At 40.1% G+C, this 26,373-nt stretch overlaps 1 protein-coding gene across 1 annotated transcript in view; it reads right to left on the bottom strand.

Annotated features, from left to right (window-relative positions):
• The window catches only part of NRG3 (neuregulin 3), a 364,488-nt gene extending 348,933 nt beyond the window's left edge, over positions 1-15,555 (bottom strand). Inside the window, exon 1 of the mRNA XM_054382363.1 lies at positions 14,871-15,555. Coding sequence (XP_054238338.1) covers positions 14,871-15,555 — 685 coding nt within the window. The remainder of the gene's footprint in view (positions 1-14,870) is intronic.
• Positions 15,556-26,373: the final 10,818 nt, after the last annotated feature.

Below are 26,373 nucleotides of genomic sequence, written 5' to 3'. Positions count from 1 at the left end.
AATTACTTGCATCAGTAGTTTTTGACTCTAAAACAGCAAGTAGCAGAGAAATAGAAACTGAGACAGGACAGTTGATACAGGACAAAATCCAAGCAACAGTTAAGAGACATTGAATTTAGAATTCTTTTTTTTAATTTAATAGAAATTGAAAAGATATAGTTGTCTTTAAGGATTTTTTTTAACTGCTATCTCAGATTGTATCACCTGATTGTGGGCACAACGCATCATCCTGAGGCAATTTTCTTCCTAGCTCTTCAATAATTCACCTACTGGCACAAGTTTTATCATAATAAATTAAGCTTACGAGAAAGCATGCTAAATCTTCACAGTACCTGCAATTCCCCTGTTTGTTTCTGATCTCCTGAGCTTCTAAATCTATCTTTCTCATTCCCTCTGAACACAAGACCTCTGCTCCTACTTCTGTCCTGCTCTCTCCAGGTATTTCTGGAACAACTTAACTGAAAAGCAAAAATTTAATAAAAAATTGTGACAGAACACTGAAAACAGACGTCACAGCTTCACTGCAATAGTAAAGCATAAGTAGCATAGCATATATTAAAGAAATGAAATCAGGAAAGGCAGCTGCTATTAGGTTGATTATGTACATGTCCTCCAAATAACACATCACTGGGCAATAACTTTTACCTGTCCCTATTTAAAAGCCCCAAATATAGCAGACTATCAAATTTCATGCCTATTGCTGGATTAAGTACAAAACTATAGCTAATTTTAAAAATGTGCAGTACCAAATCCTCCTTTGATCATATCTTAATTTCATGTAAAAAATCCAAATACACTGTGTGATTTTTAGGTGTGTTTAGAAAATCATCTGAAAAAAAAAAAAAAAGAGTCAATTTCTGTGATGCATTTCACAGTGGCTCCATACTAGTTACACAATCAACTGCTTGTCTCTCAGAGAAATCAGTCATTTGGCAGTTTCACATGGTTTACACAAAGTACCCAAGACTTTGGAGAAATGTGGTGTTTTCTTCTTCTGAACTGTTTAATAAAGAGTTTGAGACTTCTATGTTTTTTAATGTAAATCCTTACTTAGCAATGACCTTGAAACCTCTGGAAGTTCAGGTTTTGTAGGACTGTTTCTACCTGAAGCTGCAAAACTCTGCCTTCTCAAGAACACTTTTCCCACATGGAGATTTCTGAAAGGAAATTCTAACCACCCACAACTCTTACATGAAGCTCACAAAAAAACCCCACTGGACACAAGCAGGACTGTTTGGGATACCAGCAGTCTATCTATATTAACCATTTGTTTCATACTAGGTAAATACTGAGTTGAAACAGTCACTGAGGAGGTCCTCAGTTCTCTAGGATTAGTGCATTGGTTGTTTAGATTAAGAGAGCTGTCTCAACTTTAAAAATGGATAAATATTGCCCTGCAAGTAGGGTAATATTTAAGCAATATTTTTTTTTTTTACACTCTCTTTCAAGATTTGAAGTTTACAGGGCAGCTTTCTTCACAAATGATAAATATCATTAACTAAGCTGCACTTGCAAATCCCCAAGAAAATTCCAAAGCAAGGCAACCACTTCAAACTAATAAGATCACAAAAATAATTTAGCTTCTCCCAGTCTTATCTGACTACCAAAGTGAGCTCCTTGCCACATGATCACAACTGAAATACATACAAAGGAAGGGGGCATTCCTCTGGGAAAGATTTCACATCTGAAAACACGAACTTTTTTATTGCTTTGATGCTCATGTTATGATATGCATGACAAAAAAAGACTGACAGAACCACCAAGCATCACACAGAGTATAAAAATGCTGTCAAAAACCTTCTGTAGGGATACCAGCCCACCCTTCAGTAATGTGGGTATTCTAGTTGGGCACAACTGTGCCAGACTGAGAGTTTGAACATGCCCTGTATCAGGCCACCTGCAGAGCATCCACTGACTTTAGTATCAAATGAAGATCAACAGGCTTAGTTTAGTACTATTAACATAGCTTTATTACTACTTCATTGGGGACAAGATCAGTCTCCACACAGACTACTACCTGTAGTTAACCCCATGCTTGCCTGGGGAAAGGACATACCACCTTAGGTGGAGTACACCATATATTTCAGTCATGAATAGGACACTGAGCCCAAGCTGGATGTTGACAGCACAGATCCATTCATTTATTACACCTCCTTGTTTTCAATCCATTTCATTATCCTATTTGCAACCAAAATACTCTCAGCTCTTCACTCCAAACAGCAGATTATGCCACTTAATGACAATTAAATGTCCTAAAGGCTCTGAACAGACTATTACCAAGACATATTTTTAAGTATCAATATAAATCATTCCATACAGGCTTTGAAATTCATGATGAGTGAGCCTTCAATATGAATGTCTATGTTGGGATTACACATCTAGGTGTTAACGCAATATAAATCTTCTGTAATAATTAATGATATTAAACCTTTCTCCAAACTAAGACAATCTGACTGTGTGAGAATTTTAAGATGATAAACAGTTTCTTACCCACCTTTAGTAAGTTTCTCTGATACAGACATTGCTTTAAAACCCCAAACCTAAGAGCAGGATAAAAGGGCAAACAGGACAACACTTAGCCAGCTTCACACTCACCCTCTTGGCACTTCAAAACTAGGTATATCAGCTCCAGTTACAAAACAGAATTTCAGTTCATTTAAAAACAAAACAAAACAAAACATGAAACAAAACAAACTAAAACTCTGTTGATGTTAAAATCCTGCTACTGGAAGGAGGTTGAAAAGTGAAAAATAAATCAATTACATCACCTCACCAAAGAGACACAGAAAAAGCATTTGCCAGGTTTTCTCCAGTTGTATTAGATAATCTACTAGCACATCTCTCCTACAAACCTTGTCTCATTCTTCATCAGAGATCCCCTCCCATAAATGCATTATTATTGCTACTACATAATTTTTTTCTTAAGAGCATAGCTACATTTAATAAAAGCCAACTATGTGCAAATGCAGAACAACAGACTAGGCTAAGCAAGTCACTCCTTTGTAACTGTTTATTTTAAATGTTAGCTAGAGCCCACTTATTCTCACTTATCTCACTGGGTTTGGATTTGGTTAAGGATCCCACCCACACAGAGAGCATTTTGACTCTATCTATAGAAGGCTACACCATGCTGAAAATGTTTCTTCTTTTTGATGTGAGATATGGCAACAATAACACTTCAGTTCTAAAATATAACAAGACAGCGATATCAAACATAGTAGTTACTAAAATTCCCAGTGACAACTGACTACAAAGTTAAGCTAAAATGATTTTAGTGGGGTTGCCATAATGCATAAGGCATTTTTTGGCCTTATGAGTATCCCAAATTCAATCATTCAACTCACTGAAGGATAAAAGCACAGAATTATGAATTAGAGTAGTTGATTTGTTAGGATGTCTCACATGCAGCCCTGCCCTGCTGTCAGATGCACCCTTGTTATTCAGGGACGTATCTTGGCTATATTTGGATACACTTAATAAAATAAAATAAAATAAAATAAAATAAAATAAAATAAAATAAAATAAAATAAAATAAAATAAAACAAAACAAAACAAAAAAGTTTCCATTACTTCCTCTTTAGTATTAAAGCCTAATAAGTTTCACTGTCAGAATATTATTGGAAATGATCACACACAAAACTAATAGCACAATCAAGGTTATCAGGTACTTTCTGAAATCCAAAATATGGCTTGTGAAGTGCAATATCTATTATGCTTTGAACATTGATCCTAACACTCCTCTCACTTCTCATCTGTACATTTCACCATGCCTTTATTTCACAAATAAGAAAATCTGAGCTTGAGACAAAGTTAACACTACTGATCTCCTAATTTCCAGTAACCAATGTTACTATGTTACTTTAATCAAAGTTTGAACAACTTTTGTGGATGAACTGACCAAGCTAAAATGTAACAATGAAGTCATTTTGTTTAGTTGTAACAAGGTCAATACCACAGCACAGAAGTTTACTCAGGCCTGGGCACTGATTGCACACAAGGTATCTCCCATCTATGCACTACAAGATTTTTCAATACCTCATGGGAAAAGTTATTTTCTCTGTAAGTAAGGAAATCATTATACAAAGTAACTAACAAAGGTATAAAATAATGCTGAATCTGTATACTACGCCTGGAGGTTTGGGTTTGCTGTTTCTTTGTGAATCAACTTGTTTTCCATAACTAGTATCATAGTTGCATATCACAACTATGTAATCTAATATCCTCCTATTTCCTTTATTTATGCTTTTTATTATCTCAGCCTTTGTTTAGGCAGAGCTGAACTGCACTGCTAATTACCTCTTTGCCAATAGGGAGTTTGACCAAAATCTGATGATGACCAGAAAAGTTTCATTATATTTGGACTCTTTAATGAGATATTATTATTAGTTCTCATGTAAAACATTCAGTCTAGTGGCTATCTGTGGTCCATGTGCTTCTTGATGCAAATCTTACCCAGCTGCAGAGCAGCCCACAGCTCTCATTGAATACTTGGTTAAATACAAGATGAGTACCTCAAATTACAATTATTTCATTGCACAACATGCAGTAAATTTAAAGTAGTATTTGCTAAGGAAAAAGTCCAAGAGCCTATGCTGTTATAGATTGCATTCGTAAACAAGATTACAAACCTGAAAAAAAAAAATATTAAGAGTGTTAGAATGTCAAGAGATGGTTGAAAAATAATCTCTAAATAAATAATACAAATATAATGTATTTAGATACAATCTTACAGTATCTTCTTAAAAGTATTTTTAAAAAATAAGCTCCTTAATAAAACCACACTGCTTTTAAACAAAAGAAAACCTTACAGTATGCACATAAAGCATCTCACAAGAATTATGAATTTCTTTATCACCTAGCATACCTCATCCTCACTGTAGGACTCCACCCCAAATAACCTCCTTATAGTAACCCGTTCAATACACTTAATTTTCTACAGGTACTTCACTCACCAGTCAGGGTTACTTTTAGAACCAGAGATAAATGTACTTTAATTATTATGAAACTTGAATAAATACCTGTTCATGTTTCCAAAAGGTGCACTGCAAACAAACCGGAAATGCGGAGCTGTTACTCAGTAGCTCCTCAGACTGTGCTCTTCACATTTATAGATGCACCTTGTAACAGTGAAGCTGTGCCTGGCTACAAATCCACTACATCTGCGAATGCAGTGGAGCATAGCTTTTGAAATGTATGTAAACACAAGATGTAATCCAAACTTGTAGTGTACCTAATTACTGAAAATTAGTAGATGCATGCGATTTCCTCAACCTCTTATAAAATAACAATTACAGTATCAGACTCTTCTTTTTTTTTCCCCTCTCTTAATTATATCACACACTAACATTTCAGCTTCATATATTCAGATTAAATCCAGTCATCCAAGAACTAAAACCTCCAAGAACTCCCTATTGCAGGCAGATATTTCTAAAACCAATTTAAAATATTAAGTTACTATTCTTGCTTTTCATTTAGAACTAAGTAAGGCTCTGTAATGAATGTGCTCCAGATATTAAAAGGTATTAGAAACACTTCTTTCCCCCTGTGCTTTTGTAGAGAACAAGGCAGGATAGTTAATGCTGACAGAGCCACGGCAAAGCCTTGTGTCTTCCCAGATCAAGCCAAACTGTGCTTAAGAGCTCATCCTATCATTTCCACTGCCCCTGCACCACCCTTCTTCAAGACAAGGAGATGGCAGTCACCACGTGGCAAATGTTCACTTTGCCCTCTACAAGTATCCTGTGAACACTGCATTTTCTGTGTTGTTTTTATTATCATCATGAGTATCAAGGTCAGAAGGTCATTAGTTGAAGCAAAGGTACAACCTCCTAACAGAGCAGCCTTGGTAAAAAGAGAGCCTATGTGCACTATGAGAACCTGCTGCAGAAGTCCATAGTCTTAGTTCACGGACAGATCATATAACTTCTACATTGCTTAAAAATATGTGTTTCAAACTCAGAAATAGAATTCCATGAGTATTTTCACCTGTTAGATACTACAATATATAAAGTGTTTTAGTTTGCAACCTGTGCTTTTCTGACTCCAACTTTTGATTGATTGAAATTAATTTCAATCAAGTTTATTACAATGAGCTAGTCTTACAAATAAGCAGCTGATCCTGTGAAGTGCATGATACACTCTATTGGCATAAGTTATAAAGATTGAAATCTAAAAGCAAAAGAAACCCAAAATGCTTAAGGAAAAAGTCACTGCTGTAAGTATACATGCATGACATTGTGGTATTTAGTTATTAAAAAAATAATAATAAAAGATTGAGAGGATTGAACTTTAACGCTATAACAGTAATGTAGCTGGGCCAGATTTCAGGCTAAAGACTAATGTGGTTTAACTACTTATGAAATAATTATAAAAGTACCTCTACCCTTTTAAATCAGGAGCACTGACACTCATCAGAATAATCTCCTCAGTTAAGTTCCTGAACCCACTGCCCACTGAATCCTGGCAGTGCAAAGTCTTCACAGTTGACACTTTTAAATGGCAGGAAAATCACTGTACCATTTCAGTGCAGCTTATCTCTAAGTTTCAAACAAAAATCCCAAAATCTCTTTTATAAATTCATTGACAGATTGAGAAAAAGTAAAATTCATTTTCTCCCCATACAACACTACTCAGAAAAAAAAAAAAAAAAAAAAAAACGAACAAACAAACGAAAAAAAACCCCACATTAATAAAGCACACCCCTTTGTAAGACAACTAATATATAACTTTTTAGCAAGTACTACACAATCAACTCCAGGTCAAAACGACTGGGATAGCTTATTACTATTTTAGTGATAACCCTTTGACCACTTGTACTGTAATTCAGTGGGAGAAGAGAAAACAAAGATTCCCTATATCATTTTTTCTGTATTCCACAGTATTACTTAGCCACTGAGAAGGTTGGCTAGGTACAACTCTTACCAGCTCTGAGCACTCTATCAGAAATGTTATTTTATTATGCATTAAATTTGAAGGTATAAGCAAAAGTTAGCATTGCACCATGCAGCACAATCTTGCAGGTTAGCAACACTTTTTGATACAAGAGTTTTGGTTTTGTTAAAATCCTGAGTATATTTAGAAGCAGCACAGCAACTGCAGGCTAGATTGTGCTTTCCACCTTCTGTGCCGACCACATTAGAAAAAAAATACTCTTCTCACTGCAGTAAAAACAGACCACCAGAGCCTTTCCAAGAGAATAACCACATCTTATCTCAAATGCTTTCTTTGCAAATTCTGACATCAGTGAGAATAATCAGATCTGGAAAGAGGCTATTTGCTATTAATGCTAATATAATGGTTTGCTCTTACACAGTGCTATAGCCCCTCTATCTGGTAACAATCAGCAATCAAGGCTCACTACTGAACTAGAATCTTTAACTTCTACAGTAACGATGCTTTGAAATGACAATATCAAGATAATGTCATAATTTTGGTTTTAGAAAATAATTGCATCTTAAAATATAACTTGCCATCTCTAATGCTTTGGAAATCATTTTTCATCTTGATGGTTTAGGAAAATGTCGGTGTTGGCATATATCTAGCTGAAGAAGTAATACAGAGAAAAACTGGGAATAATACCCCAAACAAAATTAAAAGTCTGGTAAGGAAACCATTTCAAAGTGATGTATAAAACAAATCATGACCGATATGTTTGATGACACCACAACTAAGCAACTACAGTCCCCCAGAACACCAAGATTTTACTTCAGAACTTATTGCAGGGAAAGAATAAACAGGATGATGTTATGTTTTTCATGGTAGTGCTAAATACACACACACCAAAACAAGAGAAAATGCACTAATGGAAAGAGTCCTAATAAACACATTTAAATAATGCTGGCAGCTTTTTAAAAAGCAGCACTTTAAAGCTGATGTACATTTATTTACACAAGGATGTTTTGTAAGCATTCACACTGCCATCTAAGACAGTAACAGATTTAATCACACAGATGTTCACATAAATTAACCCTGATTCTGCAGCTACATGACTCTAAAAAGAGATCACACTCGCACCCTAAACTGGGCCTGTGTGTCTGCAAAATTGGGCCACTTTATAAAACTAAAAATTCTAAACTACTTAATTCAGCACAACTTTTACACGGAATACTATCAGGGTACCTTCTTCTCAGTTCTTCACTAACAAATTTACAAATTTCAGTGAAAGATCTTTTCATAAAGATTAAAATATTAATACATTTTCCTACAAAGAGCACCTATCACCTTGCCAATATATGTGCACTGATAACATGAATCTTCCCTATCTGTGTAAAATACAAGTTAGAAAGCAGGAATTGGGACACAACGGTAGGGTCCTTATAACTGCCAAGAGATTGACTAAAATTTTATGAGGGGAAAAAAGAAAAGAAAAAAAGTAACAAATCAAAAGATGTCAAAGTAAGAGACTTCGCAAGTTTTTTTGGCTCATTTTACAGGGACTAAAGCAGGATTTTTTTCAGGTATTTCAGACCAAAATTTCACTTTATCTTTTTAGCCAGTTTTGGTTTTATTGGACAGGTCCCATTCTACCTGAGCATTTCCCAAAGGTTCAATTCTTGCAGAAATACAAAAATAAAACTACTCTGAGGTAAAAATAAATCAATTTGGACTTTAAATTTAGTTGCTAAACAGGATATAAAGTAGATTAACTTTGAGGCTGAACACTTTATATCCTGCAGTCAGCAGCCATTAGAACTACATCACAAAACAGAATAAAACCCAAGAATAATATGTTGTAAAATAGACCTGAAAATCATGGAATATGCCTGTTTACATGAGTAAGACAGCCTTGGAGATGCAAAATATTGTTCTTGGAGGACAGAAAAGATAGAATACTGGAAGAATTTTGTAGGTTTTACTTATTTCAGCTAGGCTTCTAAACATTACTCAAGTTTAGCATATTGAGAAAGCTTCAGAAACTTTTACACAGTTATGTACTTTTCCCTGCTATCACCAAATTTCACCACAAAGAGTTGAATCAATTAGGTATTTCTTCAGTGAAAAGGACAATGAAATTTATAAACCCAGTTACTATTTAAATTTTACTCATGGCTGCTTTACTTATAATTTCTTGAATGCATCTTACCAAGGGCCTCAGAAATTTGTGTGATCAAAAGTGAAAACCCACCAAAAAGACTTGTCCACCTATGTGTGTTTACTTTCTCTGTGTATTACTTAGAAAATACTTGAATGCTCATCCTCTGTCTTGTGCTGGTCAGAAGTGCCCTCACACCTACCAAGTTCATTTGCTTAGTCCTCACAGGCAGCTACTTTCTTCCACTGAAGACGTACTTTATGCAGTGGAATGGATTAAGATTAGGTATGAAAGGGAAGCAAAAAGTAAGAAAGTAGGTTTAACAGCTGTGTGCCCTGGAAATTTCCATCTGAGCAGTGAGTAAACACAGCCCCAAATAAGGCTGGAACACAGCTGTCTCATTAAATGGCACTTCTACCCCTACTACATCAATTCAGGTACTAAATCCTTTTAGAATAAGAAATCATTTCCATAACATGAAACATCCCATTGTTTTTCCTAATTGTGTTCTGTTCACTCTTGTAATGCAAAGAAACAGCAACAGTGAGAACAAAGCCCTTCCACAAAGCAGAACCTGGAAGACTTCCAAATAAAAAAAAAAAATTAAATTAATTTTTTTAAATGTATTTTAACTTGTCATTCAGTCTAGTTAGCCACAGTGAAACTTCTGGGTTTCTTTTCTAAACTACACTACAAGGACAAGAATCACAACCAAAGTAGCTGTCTTGCTTAGCAAAGACTAGGCATTAAATTTTAACGTTCTTTGAGGTCCTGATCCTCCTCAAAAATGGGTACTGTGCAAATTCACAAATACCTGCTTGTATTTTGTGCATGTGTGCACAGTTAAAACTGGAGTATTGCAAACTTGTTCAAACCACAAAGAATCTCAAAAAGAAATCACCAAGCACATAGACATAGTAAAGTCTCTGGTTTTAATTTACTCGTTTATATTTGTGCCCAGGTAGTCCTACGTGATTTTGCTAGGTACCTTTCCTTGCCCAGTTTGTTTCCAAACAAGCCATGAAAGAAATCAGAAAGACCAAACACTAGTGTGTTTTAGGTACTTCCTGAAAGCCACATGAGCTATACAATTTAAAGATAAAGTCAAAGACAAATCCATACCAATCCATGTATTTACTGGGTTTTGCAGGAGGTTTCAAAGCAATGAGTCAGATGATAAATGTACTGCAACACCAGACACAATACTGTAGATAGAGACAGGTCTTCTGCTTTAATTTTTAATTTCCATTTTCTGTGGGTTTAGGCAAACCACTGACATTACTTTAGCACAATACTTCACAATGAATCAATACTTTAATTTAATAACGGTATTCTGATGTCAACATATAATATATGCCAAATAAAATGCAAGGCTCTGCTTTTACCAGTGATCATAAGTTTTATCAATGTAATGAGAATTTTTACAGCCCCCCAAAGAATTTTCTTTGGGGTTAAAAGGCAGCATAGAGTAATTGCAGCCATACCCCTTTCCCTTGCCATACCAGTGCCGTAAAAGCACTCCCAGATTATGGTAGTCCATCAAGCACTTCAATAAGAGGAAGAAAGTAAATATATCTGAATAGAAGCACAGAATGTATTCTGTGTCCATGTATCTATGAGTGGAACTTTATTTAGACATCCCACTTCCTTACAAACTCTAGGATAACTTCACCAGTTCCTAACTATAAAGGTGATTATAAATCACAAACCAGAATTAATCCAGGGTCATCCAACTTAACTGAAATAGACAAAGCAAGTTATAACTGTAAAATATGGAAAATAAAATTACAATAACTTCCACTTCAGTGGTGTGACTACAACTCTGTATTTATTATTTTCATCTTGCTGGTAGCCTTCCTGCTGACAAGTATTTAAGATGGGAGACACAACTCTAACCATGCCTGTAGTGCATTGACTCATGCTATGTGAATGGAAAGTAAGTGGGAATGAGGATGAAGCAAATGCTTTTAGAAGTCCCAGTTCAGTAGGTTGGGTTTTTTTTTTCCCAATTCAATACCTTTTGTTGCATTATAAATAGATAAATGGCATATTAATCTCAGTCAATGCTAAAGGATTTGCTTTACAGTCATGTGTGTTCCCCTCAATTTCAATGACAGGTCATGATCATAATGCAACGTGTTCACAGATACATGTTGGCAGAACGTTATAGAGCTCTGGGAAGAGTAGGTCTGGTTTTACTACAGTTTGGCACCTCCTACAACACCCTCCAGTTGGTGAAAACCCCGCAGTTCCACCTAAGTGTCATTCCTTAATGTGAAAAGATATTTGAGTCAGTGCAAAATAAAACAAACAGCTTTTACCAAAATGTCAGTGTTGGTAACAGTTCATCTGCCAGATGCTTGTTACTTGAACCCATGCCGTGCATAACAAACAGACAGAGATATGACTAGGATAAATGACTGGACCAGAAAACCTTTAGCAGAACATCAAACTATACTCGGGCTGCACTCTGGCTCATAAAAAAGGTCACAGTTGGACTTCACAAGCTCTATTGACTATGAGTTCTGTAACATCTCTTTCCTTGGTTACTATGCATTAGTTGAGCCTGACCTCAGTCCTTAGCCTTTGGTCACATGAAGACAAGAGAAACCGTAGTGCTATTTCATAGCTGAATTCACACAGGAATTCTTGTAAGTACAGTATCTCAATTCAAAGATAGTAACATTACTGAAGAATCCAGAATAGCATGAAAAATGCATATTGGAAAAATCAGGGCATGACTCTTTAGAAATGAAACCAGTGGTTGATGAAAATAAAACGTCACTGGTATGTTCCAATCACTTGGCTGATTTTTCAATCTACAGGATGGACTAGCCTTCTAAATCACTGATTGATTTTTATGTTGAGCACTGGATAAAGAGACTCATTCTGAAAAGCCATAGTCTGTGCATGATCGTGAGAAGCACACGCAGGCACAAGACACAGAGTGAGATTTGATGACTAAGTGGCTTTTGCTTAGTCAGAACCTGAAGGATCTTCATCAAGAACTTTCAAAACAGCTAACAGATAGCTTGACTTTGAGTGAAACACAACCAAGAATTATTGTCATTATGCACACCCACAAAAAGAGAGATTTCACAACATCTTCTCAGATGAATACACACACAGAGAAAAGGCTTTACCAACATTTACTTCAGGTGGGCAATCATCTTGCTTTCTGGAAAAGTAACTCCTGACTTGCTTTCCGTTTTCCCAAGTCATATTTTGAGCCCATTTAAACATGCTAAAACGATTAAACTGCAACATCAACTGACATAAATAAAGACAACTGCTACTTTTCTTAAAAGCTGTGAAATACTAAATAACCTGTGACACCCATCCACATATGCACCTTACCAAGCCAGAGCATGACACAAGGGTGTGTGCTATTTTGAAACCTGGGGCATCAGATTTGCCATGTCAGATTTGTATTCATGCAGTACAACAGCATCCATGACTTTCATTTCAATAGCAACTATAGAAGAAACATGCAACTCAGCCTGGGAAATGAGGATGAACTTGTTCTAAAAAATTCCCTTTCTTGCTAAGAGCTGAGGGTAGCAGATGCAGATACTTGCTTTGGGGTTCTACCATGTCAGCAGCTCATGGCAGAAAGATTGCATTTCTTCTCCCTCTCCCCCCCAGTGGATAATGCAGCCTCAGAGAATTTTACGTGTATCCTCAGAGATGCTTATTTGTACCAGAAAAGTACAGCTGTAGGCTTTAAAAAAAAAAAAAAATTCCACATGCCCTACAAATTCACATCCTTTTTTATGTAATCTATTTAATCTTCCATTAATGATAATCTCTGCTATCAATGTGCCCAAACAGGGTCAATTTCTGCTGGATTTGCACTTCTTGCATTTCATCTTATAACCAAGCTGTGCTTAATGAGGGGAAACACCCTGCTGTAAAAGGTACTGGCAGTCTCCCTAAAACAAATAATAGTTATGAGACTGCAACTATCAGGAACATTTTAAGACTGTGGGTTTTCTTCTTCCTTTGTCTGTCTGACACAGAGCAGAGTCCTGCCAGCTGAATATTATTTATTAATCAGGATATTCTTGCCTTCTGCACCTTGTAAAGAGACAGCATAGAGGAGCAGAAATTGCTGTGGACTTCCCCGACATAGCCAAAAAGGGGAGAAAGGAAGAGATTGTAACATTTAGACCCTGATAGATCCCACCTGGCAAGCACAGGCAGCAATTCAGGCACACACAGGTCAAATCAGTTTGATACACACATAAACATTTAGTTCACATAAGGCTTGAAAACAGAGACAGTTTGAAAAATCAGGCTCCCTTTGCTGTTTTATTTTGAAGTGTCCTATACAACTCATTAGACCTAAGTGAAATGGGTAGGGTTCAGCTCCACACAAAATTTTCCTTCTGGAACATCTGACTTCCTTAAGTTGCATCTACAGAGCCAGCAGGTTCAGACACACCTGTAAGGGATGGTTCTCTCTCAATAACTTTAGCACACACTGGGGAAGTAAATTACTGCCTTGTTTGCTCTCCTGATTTAGTGATAGCTCTGTTCATAATCATTCCCAGCCATCCACCACCTGCACACACACCCACCCAGACACATCCAATTTGCTGTTCTTCTCCCAATTTTGTTGATTCACAAGATCAGTTCACTCTGCATATACTCTCCACCCTGGGGCTCATCAGCAAATATATTTAATGGACAAAATAAAGTTCAAATTACTTGCTAACAAAATCCTCTAGCAGAACGGACATGCATTAGCATGCCAAAGGGGAGCCCTGGGCGGTAGAAGCACTTCAGGTGATAGCATTCAGTTGAATTGACATCCCTAGCAGAAGCAACGAAGAGTTAATGGAGGATACACAGCTTCTCGTTTCCTCTACTGCATTCAAGAAAATGCAGAGGATGACTATAATCCCGTATAATTGAGCATTTCACTAAACAGCACCGCACATAAATTATTTTGTCACAGATTGCATTCGTCCTAGATAACCTTTACGAGAACCTGAAAGTTGATATTTCCAGACCAAATGAATTTTCAGATTTAGCCCAAATCCTTCGGTTTGTGCTTGGGAGGGTGGGAAGAGCCATCCACCGATCATCAATCGGGGAACTAGTCCCCTCCTCTGCTTAAAAAAAAAAAAAAGTCAGTTACGGCAAGACGGCTCACACATGAACCACGAAAGCGTTTGGCTGCGTCTGCATATTCGCAGGATGCCCTGGGCTCCTTCCTGGTGGGGCGGGCGGTGGCTCTTTTAGGAGCCAGGCGCTGGGACGGAGGGAGCATCCTACTGCAGCCCACACTCCTCTATTTCAAAGGAGCCGAGTGCGTGGAATGCTAAACTCCCTCACCAGCAGAGAGGCGCAGGCACAACCTTCCGAGGACCATTCTCCCCACTGCCCCTTCTGAGAGCCGCGTCTACCTGGGGAGTCATCAACTGTCCCTGTCGCTTAGACACTTCCCAGCATCTCCCAAATATCTTCCGCAGAACAGTCTGGTCGGGAAAAAAAGGGGTCTGCATCTTTTCTAAAACCCGCAGCGAAATGCAACTACCTTAAATGGCTGCTCCTGCCTCACCATCCATCACACAAGCGGGGAACTTGCCGGGGCGAGGGGGGCCGCCAGTGGAGGGAGAAAAGAAGTGCGAACTTCGGAGCTCTCCGAAGTCCCGCGGGGCAGCAACCGCATGGAAACCCCGCGTCTCCAGGAGACGCGGCAGCAGCCTCTGACCGAGGCATCGCCCCAGCCCGACCCCAGCGGCGCTCGGCAGACACCGGCTTTTGACGGGGAGAGGGGAGCAGGCGGGCAGCGCGGGCGCCCCGAGGGCGCGGGGTGGATGGCTTTACTTACGGATTTTGGGGGTCGTGCTGGCCTCTGTCGTGGTGGTGGTTGACTCCTGGAAGGGAGACAGGGTCCAGGACGGCGCCGAGTCGTGGACATAGATCTTGTAGGAGGAGGTAGCGTGTGCCGCAGTGGGCCAGGCGGGCAGCGGCGGGGTGCTCGGGGTGGCGGGCGGTGGCCGGGCGCCGCGGCCGGGGGGGCCGCTGGCGGGCGGCGCCGTGTGGGGCGCGGCAGGGTGTCGCGCCGCGGTGGGCCGCGGGCCGCTCCGCGCCGGGCCGCGGGTGCCAGGGGGCCGCGGGGGGGCCCGGCTCATCGTGGTGAGGCGAGGGCTGATGCGGCTGGGCGGCCGCGGCGTGGCGGCGGCGGTGGTCTCCGCGCCGCGGGGGGGGGCGGTGGGCTTTGAGAGGAAGAAGGGGTCCTGCCCCACGCCCTTGGCGTCCATCAGCTCGGTGGGGACGTACTCCTTGACGGAGCCCACCACGATCCACTTGAGCAGCATCAGGCTGAGCCCCAGGCCGATGAAGCCGATGAAGAGGGGCACCACGCAAAGCCACGTCTGCTGCCGGTTCCAGACGATGCAGTCGCTGCAGCGCAGCTCCCGCGGCGGCCCCCCGGCCCCATCCCCGCCCGGGCCCCCCGCCGCTGCCGCCTCCGCCGCCCCGGGCGCCGCGGCGCCGGCAGCCCCTTCGCTCATCCTAGGGGCCGTCCGCAGCGCCGCCGCGGCCCCAGGGCATCAGCGCGCCGCGGCTGCCGGCGGCATGCGGCGGAGGGGGGCGGAGGAGAGCGGAGCGGGGCGGAGGGGAGCGCAGCGAAGCAGGCGGCGGGAGCGCCCCGCTCAGTCACGCCGCCGGCATAGCGTGCGCTGAGCCGCGCCGCGCCGCGCACCCTCCCGCGGCCGCGGAGTCAGCGGGACGGCCGCGCCATCCGCCGGGCGCCCGCCTCTTGCGCTGCCCGCTTCAGCCTCGTCGCTCTCCTTCTTCTCCCTCCGTTCGCTGGGGTTTTTGTTTGTTTGTTTGTTTTTTCTTCTTTTTTCCCGGGTAATAAGTCGCAAGAATCAGGCTCCTCGATTTATTTCTTTCTATCCCAAGCGTGCGGCTCCGGCGACGGACAGGCACATTCCTTCACATTGACGCTCCTCCTCGCTTCTCCTCTTTTTTTCTCTCCCTCAGGGCTGGGGGATTTTTTCTTTCCGTCCTTCCTTCCTTCCTTCTTTCCTTCCTTCCCTCTGCTCCCTCCCCCGCCCGCTCGTCTCCTGCCTATGCCCGGCCGCGGCGCAGCAGCATCCCTCGGCTGCTCCGCGGGGAGGCGGCGGCGCGGCGCACCCGCCACTCCGCGGCCCCGCGGCCAACCCGCGGCCGGCGCCGGGCCAGGGAGGCCGATCCGCGGGCGGGGCCCGGCGACAGCAAGCACAGCTCCGCGCAGCTCCTCCGCGACAGCGCTAAGTCCGGCCCGGCATCAAAACTCCGGCGAGGGCTCCCGAAAAAAAAATGAAATCCATACACGAAAAAAAATATTAAGATGAAACCCTGGAACGGGGGGCGGCAATGGCCCAGGCGGCAAAAAATACAAATCCGGCAAATAAATGTGCACGCAGAAGGCAGCTCCTGCCAAGCTTGCAGCTTCTGTTCAATTGTGTATTCCGATCGCAGCGCAGGGGAGGCAGGCTAGCGCTCAGAAAGTGAGGCGCCTCCCACCAAAGCCTAATGGTGGTTTCTTAATGCGCACAAGATAAATAAATGATCCAGGCAAACCCCTCGGGAGGGTGTATGCTACGGCAAGCGAAGCCTAGGAAAGGAAGAAAAGGAAAAAATTAAAAAGAAAAAAAAGGAAAGGGTGGGGGTGAGTGCCTGAACCCATCCTGTGGTAGCGATCCAATTAGGCTGTTGCACTGTGTCAAAAAAAAAAAGAAGACGTGTGGAGGAAGCGGCGAGGGGTGTGCGTGTGCATGAGGGAGGTTGGGAGGTGGAGACAACTTCAGAGACACATCCCAGGGAAAGACCAGGGATGAGGACAGGAAGATGTTTTCCCACGCTGATGCTCTCTCATAACTAACATTAGGCAGCATTTTGTTGCTGTTTCTAAGAGATTTCCTAAAGAAAACAAAAGCTACCAGACACCTGCAACAAAGAACAGTCCTTTTCCAGGAGGGGCAGCTGGTGGCACAGGTACATGCTGAGACTGCAGCTCTCAGGATGTTGCCACACAAGTTTTGATATTGAAACTGCATCAGCTTTTTGATCTACTCTGGAGTTGAACTCCAAGATCAATGTGTTCAACAGTGGTCATCCCTTCGCTTACTGGATGAACATGTCAATAGTGAGGGTGTTCACTGAAGGGTTAACAGCAGTCTGCCAAAGGGTGGATTTATCGCTACTTTCAAAATCTTAGAAAATGGGATGTAAAATTGTTGATGTACAGATGCTTTTAACCTTTTTTTCCCCCCTGAACTGTTGCCTCATTTGTGTAATTTCCTGGTATTGACATATACTTTCATAGTCCTGTATTTAAGTGTGTATCAATATTTATACCCAATAAATGTGCAGAAAAGTTGGAAACAAACTGTGAAATACATTTGTTTTGCATATACACCAATACAGAAAATATATTACAACTGAACTGTATCTGATTAATTTTTCTTCAGAATGAAAGTTAATAGCATTTGTAATCTAATAGCAAAATTACACTAACTAGCCATCTAGCTTATTATCACTTCCAGCAATCCAGCTGGAGTTTGGCAGCTTCTCTAAAGCAGGTCTATACAGTTCTCAGGAAAACCTGTGGTTGTGGCTTATCAGTAGAGTGTACTGTCAATGCTTTCTCAGGAAAAATGTGCCTTGGCATCAAAAAACCTGAATGTATGGTTCTCTTCTCTGATGAAGAGGCAAAAGGATTAGAAGAAAACATTTTAAAACAACAGCATGAACATTGCCCAGTACATGTGTGGATACCCATTAAAGCAAGCAAATGATCAGAACAGGAAAGTCTTTCAAATCCAGGAAGGCTTTTTCACTGATTTTATGGAATCCAGAATTTCTTAGGAAAATCTAGAACCAGGTGCTTTCTTTCCTAAGTGCCTGTCCTGTACAGTCCTTACCTTCCTTGCAAACTGTCGATACCTTTGTCCTGTTCTGGGCTTTGTGTTGTCTTTACAAATGTCCTTTATCTCTTGCCTCTTCTGCAACCATATTGCTGCTCTCAAAGCTCAATATGGATCATTCTTTCTATTCATTCTCAAGTAATTTGTACATGCTTCTTGGAAGAACAGGGCACAACAAAAATATTTTAGAACCCTAACAGACAGAAAGCTTTTATTTTTCTCATGACCATATCCTGAAGACTTTCAGTGTTTCATCTGTACTGCACTTCTTGCCCCTAGTCAGATTTTCAAGCAGTCAGCTCCTAAATTTTGTAGTGGCACTAATGGAAGATATCAGGATGTGATACCATTAAGATGACTCAAGTATAGTAATTTCATTGTTTAATAATGAAAGACTTCCTGTATTAAGAGTAATGATTTTCAGGCTTCTTTTCTTGCAATTTCCCATTCTTATCTTTGAGGTTTGACAAACTATTCCTGAAATTGATTGTGGAATGCTTTCAATATGCTTCACTTAAGTGAATTACTTAAAAACAGGTATTACCCTAATAAGTTAATGAAGATCTTACCATTGACTGGATCTTGATAGAGGAAGCTTAAAGCAGCTTTCCCTTAACCCCACAGTAAATACAAATGTAGATCAAATTGGTTATCTTTCAGTTAAAAAAAAAAGTGTTATGTGGCTAGACAGACATATAAGTTCAGGCAATGTATGGAAACCTCTTCCTGTAACAATTTAATCATGAGTTTACATGGTATTATGTGTACAAAAAAACAGTCTCTGAATGCTGCTAGATTATTTCTCTGTCATCAAAAATTAATATTCAAAATATAACCAGTTTCTCAAATCAGCCCACTCTTGTTAAACTGAATCTCTTCAGTGCATTAATTCTAATTTACGTAGGTATTTGGTAAATTTCACTTGCATTTCTTCCTACTCATTCTGTATCATAGCCCAATTTTTTTCTGGAAATATATTTATCACGATCAGAGAACAACATATAATTTATTTTTCTTGACTTTTCTTCATAATATGCAAAGAAATCATTATTATCTCCACGAGGACATCTGTGACTGGGATGGAATAAAATTATTTATGTACAGTAGAGTCAGAAGTGGTATTTTTTTTAAGGACTAGTGTGACACATGTAACAGATACCCTGTTTATGTATATAAATGTACCCTTTGAGGAGAGGCTGGGGGACTTGGGGCTTTTTAGTCTGGAGAAGAGAAGACTGTGAGGGGATTTGATAAATGTTGATAAATATGAGGGCTGAGTGTCAAGAGGGAGGGGACAGGCTCTTCTCTATTGCACACTATGATAGTACAAGGGGCAATGGATATAAACTACAACACAGGAGGTTCCACCTCAACATGAGGAGGAACATCTTCACTGTGAGGGTCACAGAGCACTTAGAACAGGCTGCCCAGAAAGGTTGTGGAGTCTTCTTCTCTGGAGACTTTCATCAAGACCCATCTGGATGTGTTCCTGTGCGACCTGTGCTAGATTCTGTGGTCTTGCTCTGGCAGGGGGGTTGGACTCAATGATCTTCAGAGATCCCTTCCAACCCCTAACATCTTGCTATCCTGTGGTGTTACTTTGTTTGTCACAGGGTGGATACATTTTGGTTGTGCAGTGGGTATACCTCAGCTACCAGTTCTCTTACCAGGGTGTTGCTCCTGACCAGCTTTACGCTTGCCTCCATACAGCAGTATGTACAGCCATGTAATCTTTAGTGAAATGTAATAAATGAGTTATGGGAGTTAGGTTTGCTTTAACTTTTATCATGGGATCAGCCCTAGAAATCTCAGAATAGCTAACCAAAGAAACATAAATACAAAATTGGAAAATAAGACCCTTTTGGAGCCACGTCTGTTTCAGTACCAAAATAATAAGCACATGCAAAGTCTGTATTCCAATCCCAAATATGCATACAGTTAGAAGATTTTCTATCTTCCTCAACCTTGCAAAATACCTGAAGACACTCATTCATGTAAATATTATGTGAAGCTATGAGCAGCAAAACCTCTGCAGTTACTTTCTTTTATGATGCAATCAGCCACTAATAGCTTAAACAGTCTCTCAAAACAGTTCCTTCAGCACCCACCTCACTTTCTGGCAGTTCAGCAGTTGGATGTGGCAAACAAAACAACGTTGCAAACAAAACAAACAAAGGATGCTCAAACTAGAGCTAGTTATATTAACAAGTGTTAGACAGCTGAACTATTTTGCCAGACAAGGACATCTGAATATTTTTTACTTCATTCTTTCTCTTAGCTTTCATCCTCAGCTCTGCCTGAAGATGTGTCCCTAATGATTGGCTCACAGTCAGGGAAAACCTTGCCTTTTGCCCAAGGTCAGCATGTAACTCTATTCCTTCTTCCATGTGAAACATATAAACAGCCTTCCAAGGATCCCATTAAGCAGTGCTCAGAACTAAAGTACTCTTTCTGACTCTGATTGCTTATATAGCCATTAGGCAAGACAAACAAACTAAGCTTTATCCAGCTAACACATTGTCAAAAGACTTGTGCATAATATAGAGTACAGAGTATTCTTTGTATTTTTACACAGGATGTTATGAACACTCCTGGTACCCAGGAGGGACAGCTCAAGTCACAATGAAATCCACCACAGAGTTCAAAAGCACAGCAGCCATCTGAGACATTAGCAAGCTGCCAGTTAGCATTATGTCAGTCTCCGACAGGTGTAAGACGAGTGACAGTTAATTTTGGGATAAGGAGAAGAATCTGCTCACTCTCACTGCAATATAAACTCTGAACAACAATTCCATGGCTGAAGGAATTTGATTAAATGCACCTATATTTTCACATGGTGCAAGTATGCAGATTCCTCCTCAATAGTCAGCATGTCCACATGTTTTCAAACCATGTGTGGCCCATTTGTGAATTCTAGAGTTGACACTAAATATTTAAAACTACACTTGATTGTACATCAATGAATATGTACAGTTCGAATCTTGGCATGGTTTATAATGATTAATATAAGCAATAAAAAAAAAAAATCCAACACCCCAAATTTTATAAAATGTGTTTCAATCACAAAATATTAGTAAACTGAATAATTTTCTTGGAGGAATTTGTTAGTAAATAACTGAAATCCTAAAGGTCTGACTCAGTTCTTATCAAGCCAAATTCTCAATAGTCTCTACATTTAGCTGACCATAAATGCTAAGGACTCGAGTGGGTGAAATTTGGTTTAGCAAGATTAAAATCAGAGTAATCTTTTAATTCTGATTTTCATGGTATTGGAGCAACCCCTTAAGAACAGAATAATTATTTCAGATTCAGAAATGTAGTGACTAGTCTTAAAAATGCCCTTGTGATACACTGAAACCATTGCAACATAACAGAAAGGCATGTATTACTCCTCAAGATTTTTATGAGGAACATAAATTCAGAATGCCAGAGGAAGAATTATTTTAAAGGAAATATGGAAAATGCCATCAAAAGGGCTTGCTCCAAATCATGATAAAGCCAGCAGAAGTGTTTCAGTATGTTGCACTCTATCTGGGACTAAGCCCTAAACCAAAATTCAAATCTTTGTGACAAAATAATGACAGTAGCAAGGGAGAAAGCGTATGAAAAGATCAGTCATCAAGAGACAAGAAAGCTCAAATTGTTTACTATTATGATTCACTTTCTTTTTTTTTCCTGAAAATCTAGACTTTTTTCCATCCCAATGAGTACACTTAATCCCAGCTAAAGGAGGAAGAAATGGAGTATATATTGTATTTCTTGGACACCTTTCCTTTTTCTTTTCAAAATTGTTTGCTGCCCCATGTAACTTCTACCCAGTGCAGAAACCACTGCTGTTAGGTGTTGTCTGGTGTATGATCTGGATGTGGATGTTGTCACATGCCATGAGACTAGCTGCATTTTGGAAACGCTCACACTTCTAGCAGCCTGTCACAAGGAATAGTGAATGAAGACTTAAACACCTTTAGTTCTGCTGTCCAGTATTTGCAGAGAGGTGACAGAGACTATTGTCTGCAGTGATTTCCATATGCTACCAAGTGGGCAAAGATGGTAAGTTATCAGCTCTTAAAATGTACCTGAGAGGAAGATGAGTGCTTGTCTGGGTCCTCCTGGATAGCCTCGGGCATGGGCAGGGATGTGCACCAGCAGTCTCCAGGTGCTCCAGCAGTAGCTCTGCTGCAGAGGTACAGCCCTGGGAACATCTCCACTAACAGGTCTGAAGCGTCCAATATATTCTGAGTTTCCCCTGGAAAGTGAGTAACAGAGTAAATGTCAAATTTCAGAAGAGCTTGAGGCATCCAGATCCTGAATTAGTTTCACCTATTTCGCTTTCGGAGCTGAATGCTCTTTAAAATAGTAAATATGCCAGGGTAACAACACAGGGTAAGTAGTGCACCTCCAGATGACTTCAAACTAAGCCTTAAATCATTGTCTTCTCTAAAACTACAATTATTTGAGAATACTATTATTTTTTTCAGAGTTGATTAATTTTGATGGTAAATAATATTACTTTCTGCCAAAGCCTTTGGATAAATAACATATCCATCATAACAAGAAGAGAGATTCAGCTATGGTTTTGGTTTTAAGCCTTGGATAAGTTATTTTATCACAATTTTCTTATCTTCAGAACACTATTTCTTAACTACTTTGTTGTTATGAGCTCCTTAGTTTCATTTTGGTAAAGCTCTGTAACAGTGCTTTTCATACCTCTATTTATCAGTGTTTTATTTGGGCTGTTGTTAGGGGGAGTTGGTCATATTCAGCTTGCATAAGTTGAACCTGAATTGGTACTTCTTGTATTTGAAATGTCAAAATCAGCCACTGACATTCAAAACAATTTCAAAATTCCTGGGTTTAACCTCGTCTTGTTAAAGGTAGCAATGCTGAACAATGCTGACCCATACTTTCCCTGGTGTAGCAGGCCAGTTCGCCCATAGCCGACGGGAGCTGGTCCCAAGTGTTCCAGGACGGGATTCATCCCATGGAGGCCGAATTTCCATACCTTAATGCATCAGTTAAGTGGCACGTATTCCTGATATGACCTAACTGATATCAAATGTAAAGCAATTGCCTGGGAAAATTATATCAAAAGTAATGAGCGCTATTAAAATGATTTTGGATGTCAGACTTCTGCTACTTAGGAGGTTCAGTGGCTTAGCAGGTACCTCTTTAAAAGCTGTCCTGAATGATTGGAACAGCAACAGGTAGAACAAACCAAAAGTATCAGTCTCCCTATCCTTCCACATAATACAAAAAGAATTTGTTCTATTAAACTTCATGAAAATAGTTTTGTGGCATCCTCCTTAGAGTTATATTTGAACGACCCTGTGAGGTAGAAAAAGCCCAGAGGATCTCACGATTCTCGTAGTTTAATTAGGAAGAAAAGCTGAATCTTTCATCTTTAAAGCTTTGAAATCATTCAAATTTCCCAAGCACTTCACCTCTTGGTGGATTTCAACTATATAGAAAAAACAGGTTTTTTTTTTCCCCTTTAACTCAGGAGATTGAGTAAACTATTTCTTAGCACCCCTGTATAACTATGAGGACCTTTTCCAATACCTAGGCTAAAAACAGCACACAGAGTTATGAAAAACAAAGCATATGAAAATCCCATTTTTATCACTGTTGTATATTTATGTATATATGTATTACATATATAACCCTATAGGGACCTGATGAGATGCATCACAGATTCCTGAGGGAACTGGCTGAGGTAGTTGTCAAGCCATGCTCCATGATATTTGAAATGTCCTGGAAGTCAGGTGAAGGCCCTGGTGACTGCAAGAAAGGAACTATCACACCCATTTTTAAAAAGGGTAGAAAGGAGGACCCTAGGAACTGCCAACTTGTCAGCCTCACCTCTGTGCTTGGGAGGATCATGGAACAGATCCTTGTAGAATTTATGCTAAGGCACACGGAGGACAGGGAGGTGATTTGAAACAGCCTGCATGGCTTTACTGAGGGGCAAGTTCTGCCTGACCAACCTACTGGCTTTCTATGATGCAGTGACTGTATCAGTAGACAGGGAAGAGCTATGGATGTCAAATATCTGGACATGATTCCTCATCATATCCTTTTCTGTAATTTGGGGAGATACAGATTCCACTTTGGTGAGACTTCAGCTGGAGTACTGTGCTCAGCTCTGGAGCCCTCAGGACAAGAAAGACATGAACCTGTTGGATTGGGTCCAGAGGAGTACCACAACAATCTTCAGAAGGCTGAAACACCTCTCCTATTAAGAATGGCTGAGAGAGTTTGGGTTATTTAGCCTTTCAGTATTAAAGGGGGACAACCTTTTTAGCAGGGCCTTTTGCAATAGGACAAGGGGTGATGGTTTTAAACAAAAAGAGGGGAGATTTAGATTAAAGAAGACATTTTTTATGTTGAGGGTGGTGAAAGAGTTGAACAGTTTGTCCAGAGAGGTGGTAGTTGGCTCGTCCTTGGAACAGGGCTCTGAGAAACCTGGTCTGTTTGAAGATGTCCCTGTTCACTGCAACAAGGTTGGACTAGGTAATATATAAAGGTCCCTTCCAACCCAAAGCATTCAATGATTTCACTTTAACTGCAAATGGAGGGACTCTAGAGATGGACAATAAGAAGTAAAACAATGCCTACAGCAGGATAGCTGCTGAATAAATACTTTGAAAAGATGGGATGTTAATTAATAAATACCTGCCTGCAACTTTTATGTACAGAATCTATTGCATTAAACGCTATGGTTAAAAAGAGATAAAAACTTCTTCCAAATGTACTCTGAAAGCAACAGATTTACTAAGTTAGCTTGCCTTTTGACCTTGGAGCTTTAAAAATAGTAGACCTTTTTTAAAAGACAAATATGATTCAACCTTCACTAATTAAGTACCAAAGTACATGTGTGTTTCCACTTACTAAAACTGTAGATGTTTATTTGATGTTTATTAGATGTTTATTTGGCCAATGGAAAACTATACATTAATTGGTTAATCTAAAACCCCAGACAGCAATTCTGAATGATAAAATTGCATTTCTTGGTGTGTGCTATGAATACATTTGTGCACAGCTTGCATTATGGTAGTTATTCTCTACAGTTCAACAATCATGGATTTAATATATAGTAAACAATGATATACTGATAACAATATACCTTTCGTACTCCAATGTCTTAATGATAGCAAGCATAATAAATAAAGGGATGCAAGGTGTATTGAAAGAGTTTGGTTTGGTTTGGGGTTTTGGTGGTTTTTTTTCCAGATCAGTCAAGCTAGTTGGTTAAAGAAAACAAGCTTTCAGTCACACAAGGCTTGCTTTATTTTAAGCTTTCTTTCACTACAAAATTATATTTTTAATGTGATGAACAGATCTAAAGAGAAAGTGGAAAAACTTTTTAAAATATACATGTACGCATGCACTGAATGCAGACATCAAGTCATACAATCATACAATAGTTTGGGTTGGAAGGGACTTCCAAAGGTCATCTAGTCCAACCCTGCTGCAGTCAGCAGGGACATCCTCCACAGGATCAGGTTGCCCAGAGACCTGTCGAACCTGACCTTGAATATTTCCAAGGACCGGCCTGGGTCCCACCTAAATCTACTCTTTAATTTCAAACCATTGCTCCTCGTCCTATCACTACAGGCCTTTGCAAACAGTCCCTTTCCAGCCTTCCTGTAGGCCCCCTTCAGGTACTGGAAAGCTGCTACTAGGTCTCCCCAGATCCTTCTCTTCTCCAGGCTGTCCTCGTAGGAGAGGTGTTTCAGCCCCCTGATCATTTTCATATATGTGTGTCTGTCTAAATGTAGATATATATTTGAAAAGGAAGATGTTAAAGCTGTGGAGTAAAGAGAAGAATATGTACACTGGCTGTGGAAGAAACCTCTACAACTTTGTCTCATTTGGTACCAAAGCAGCCGCTAAACAAAGTCACACAGCTTAGCTTTGCATGCAAATAAGCATGTGCCATTATCCCTGGTTTTAGAAGCAATACAATACAGAACCAATTTATTGAATCATATTTTAAGGTCCAATTACGTGTCCAGGATCCACTAGGCTATTCTAGCAGTCAGAAACTGAAGTGAGTCTTTCACCATAAGCTGGGACACATGGAGGAATGGCTTTTCAAGAACAAAATCATGTAAGCTCGCAATCACAAAACAGGATCAGAGTTTCTGTATCTCTTTTCTGTGCAAAATTATTTTCATTTTAAACAGCTGTCAGCAAAGGCTAAATGCCTAGGCTTCATACACTACTCAGCTATTCATTTGTTCCATAGCCATCCACATTTTCCTTCATCTCTTTGGGAAAACTGAACCTATTTTAAGGGGAAACCTCTCCAGTCAATCTGTATATAATCAGGGAATCAAGCTAAGCAGAATGGTAAACCTGTATTCCGAACTCTGAGGCCAGAAATTAAGATTTCAAAATTTGTTACTCTAGCTC

The sequence above is a fragment of the Indicator indicator genome, chromosome 7 (assembly GCF_027791375.1).
Source record: "Indicator indicator isolate 239-I01 chromosome 7, UM_Iind_1.1, whole genome shotgun sequence".
Taxonomy (NCBI): Eukaryota; Metazoa; Chordata; class Aves; order Piciformes; family Indicatoridae; genus Indicator; species Indicator indicator.
The sequence above is the reverse complement of the archived record's forward strand: the minus strand, read 5'-3'. Positions and strand labels throughout refer to the sequence as shown.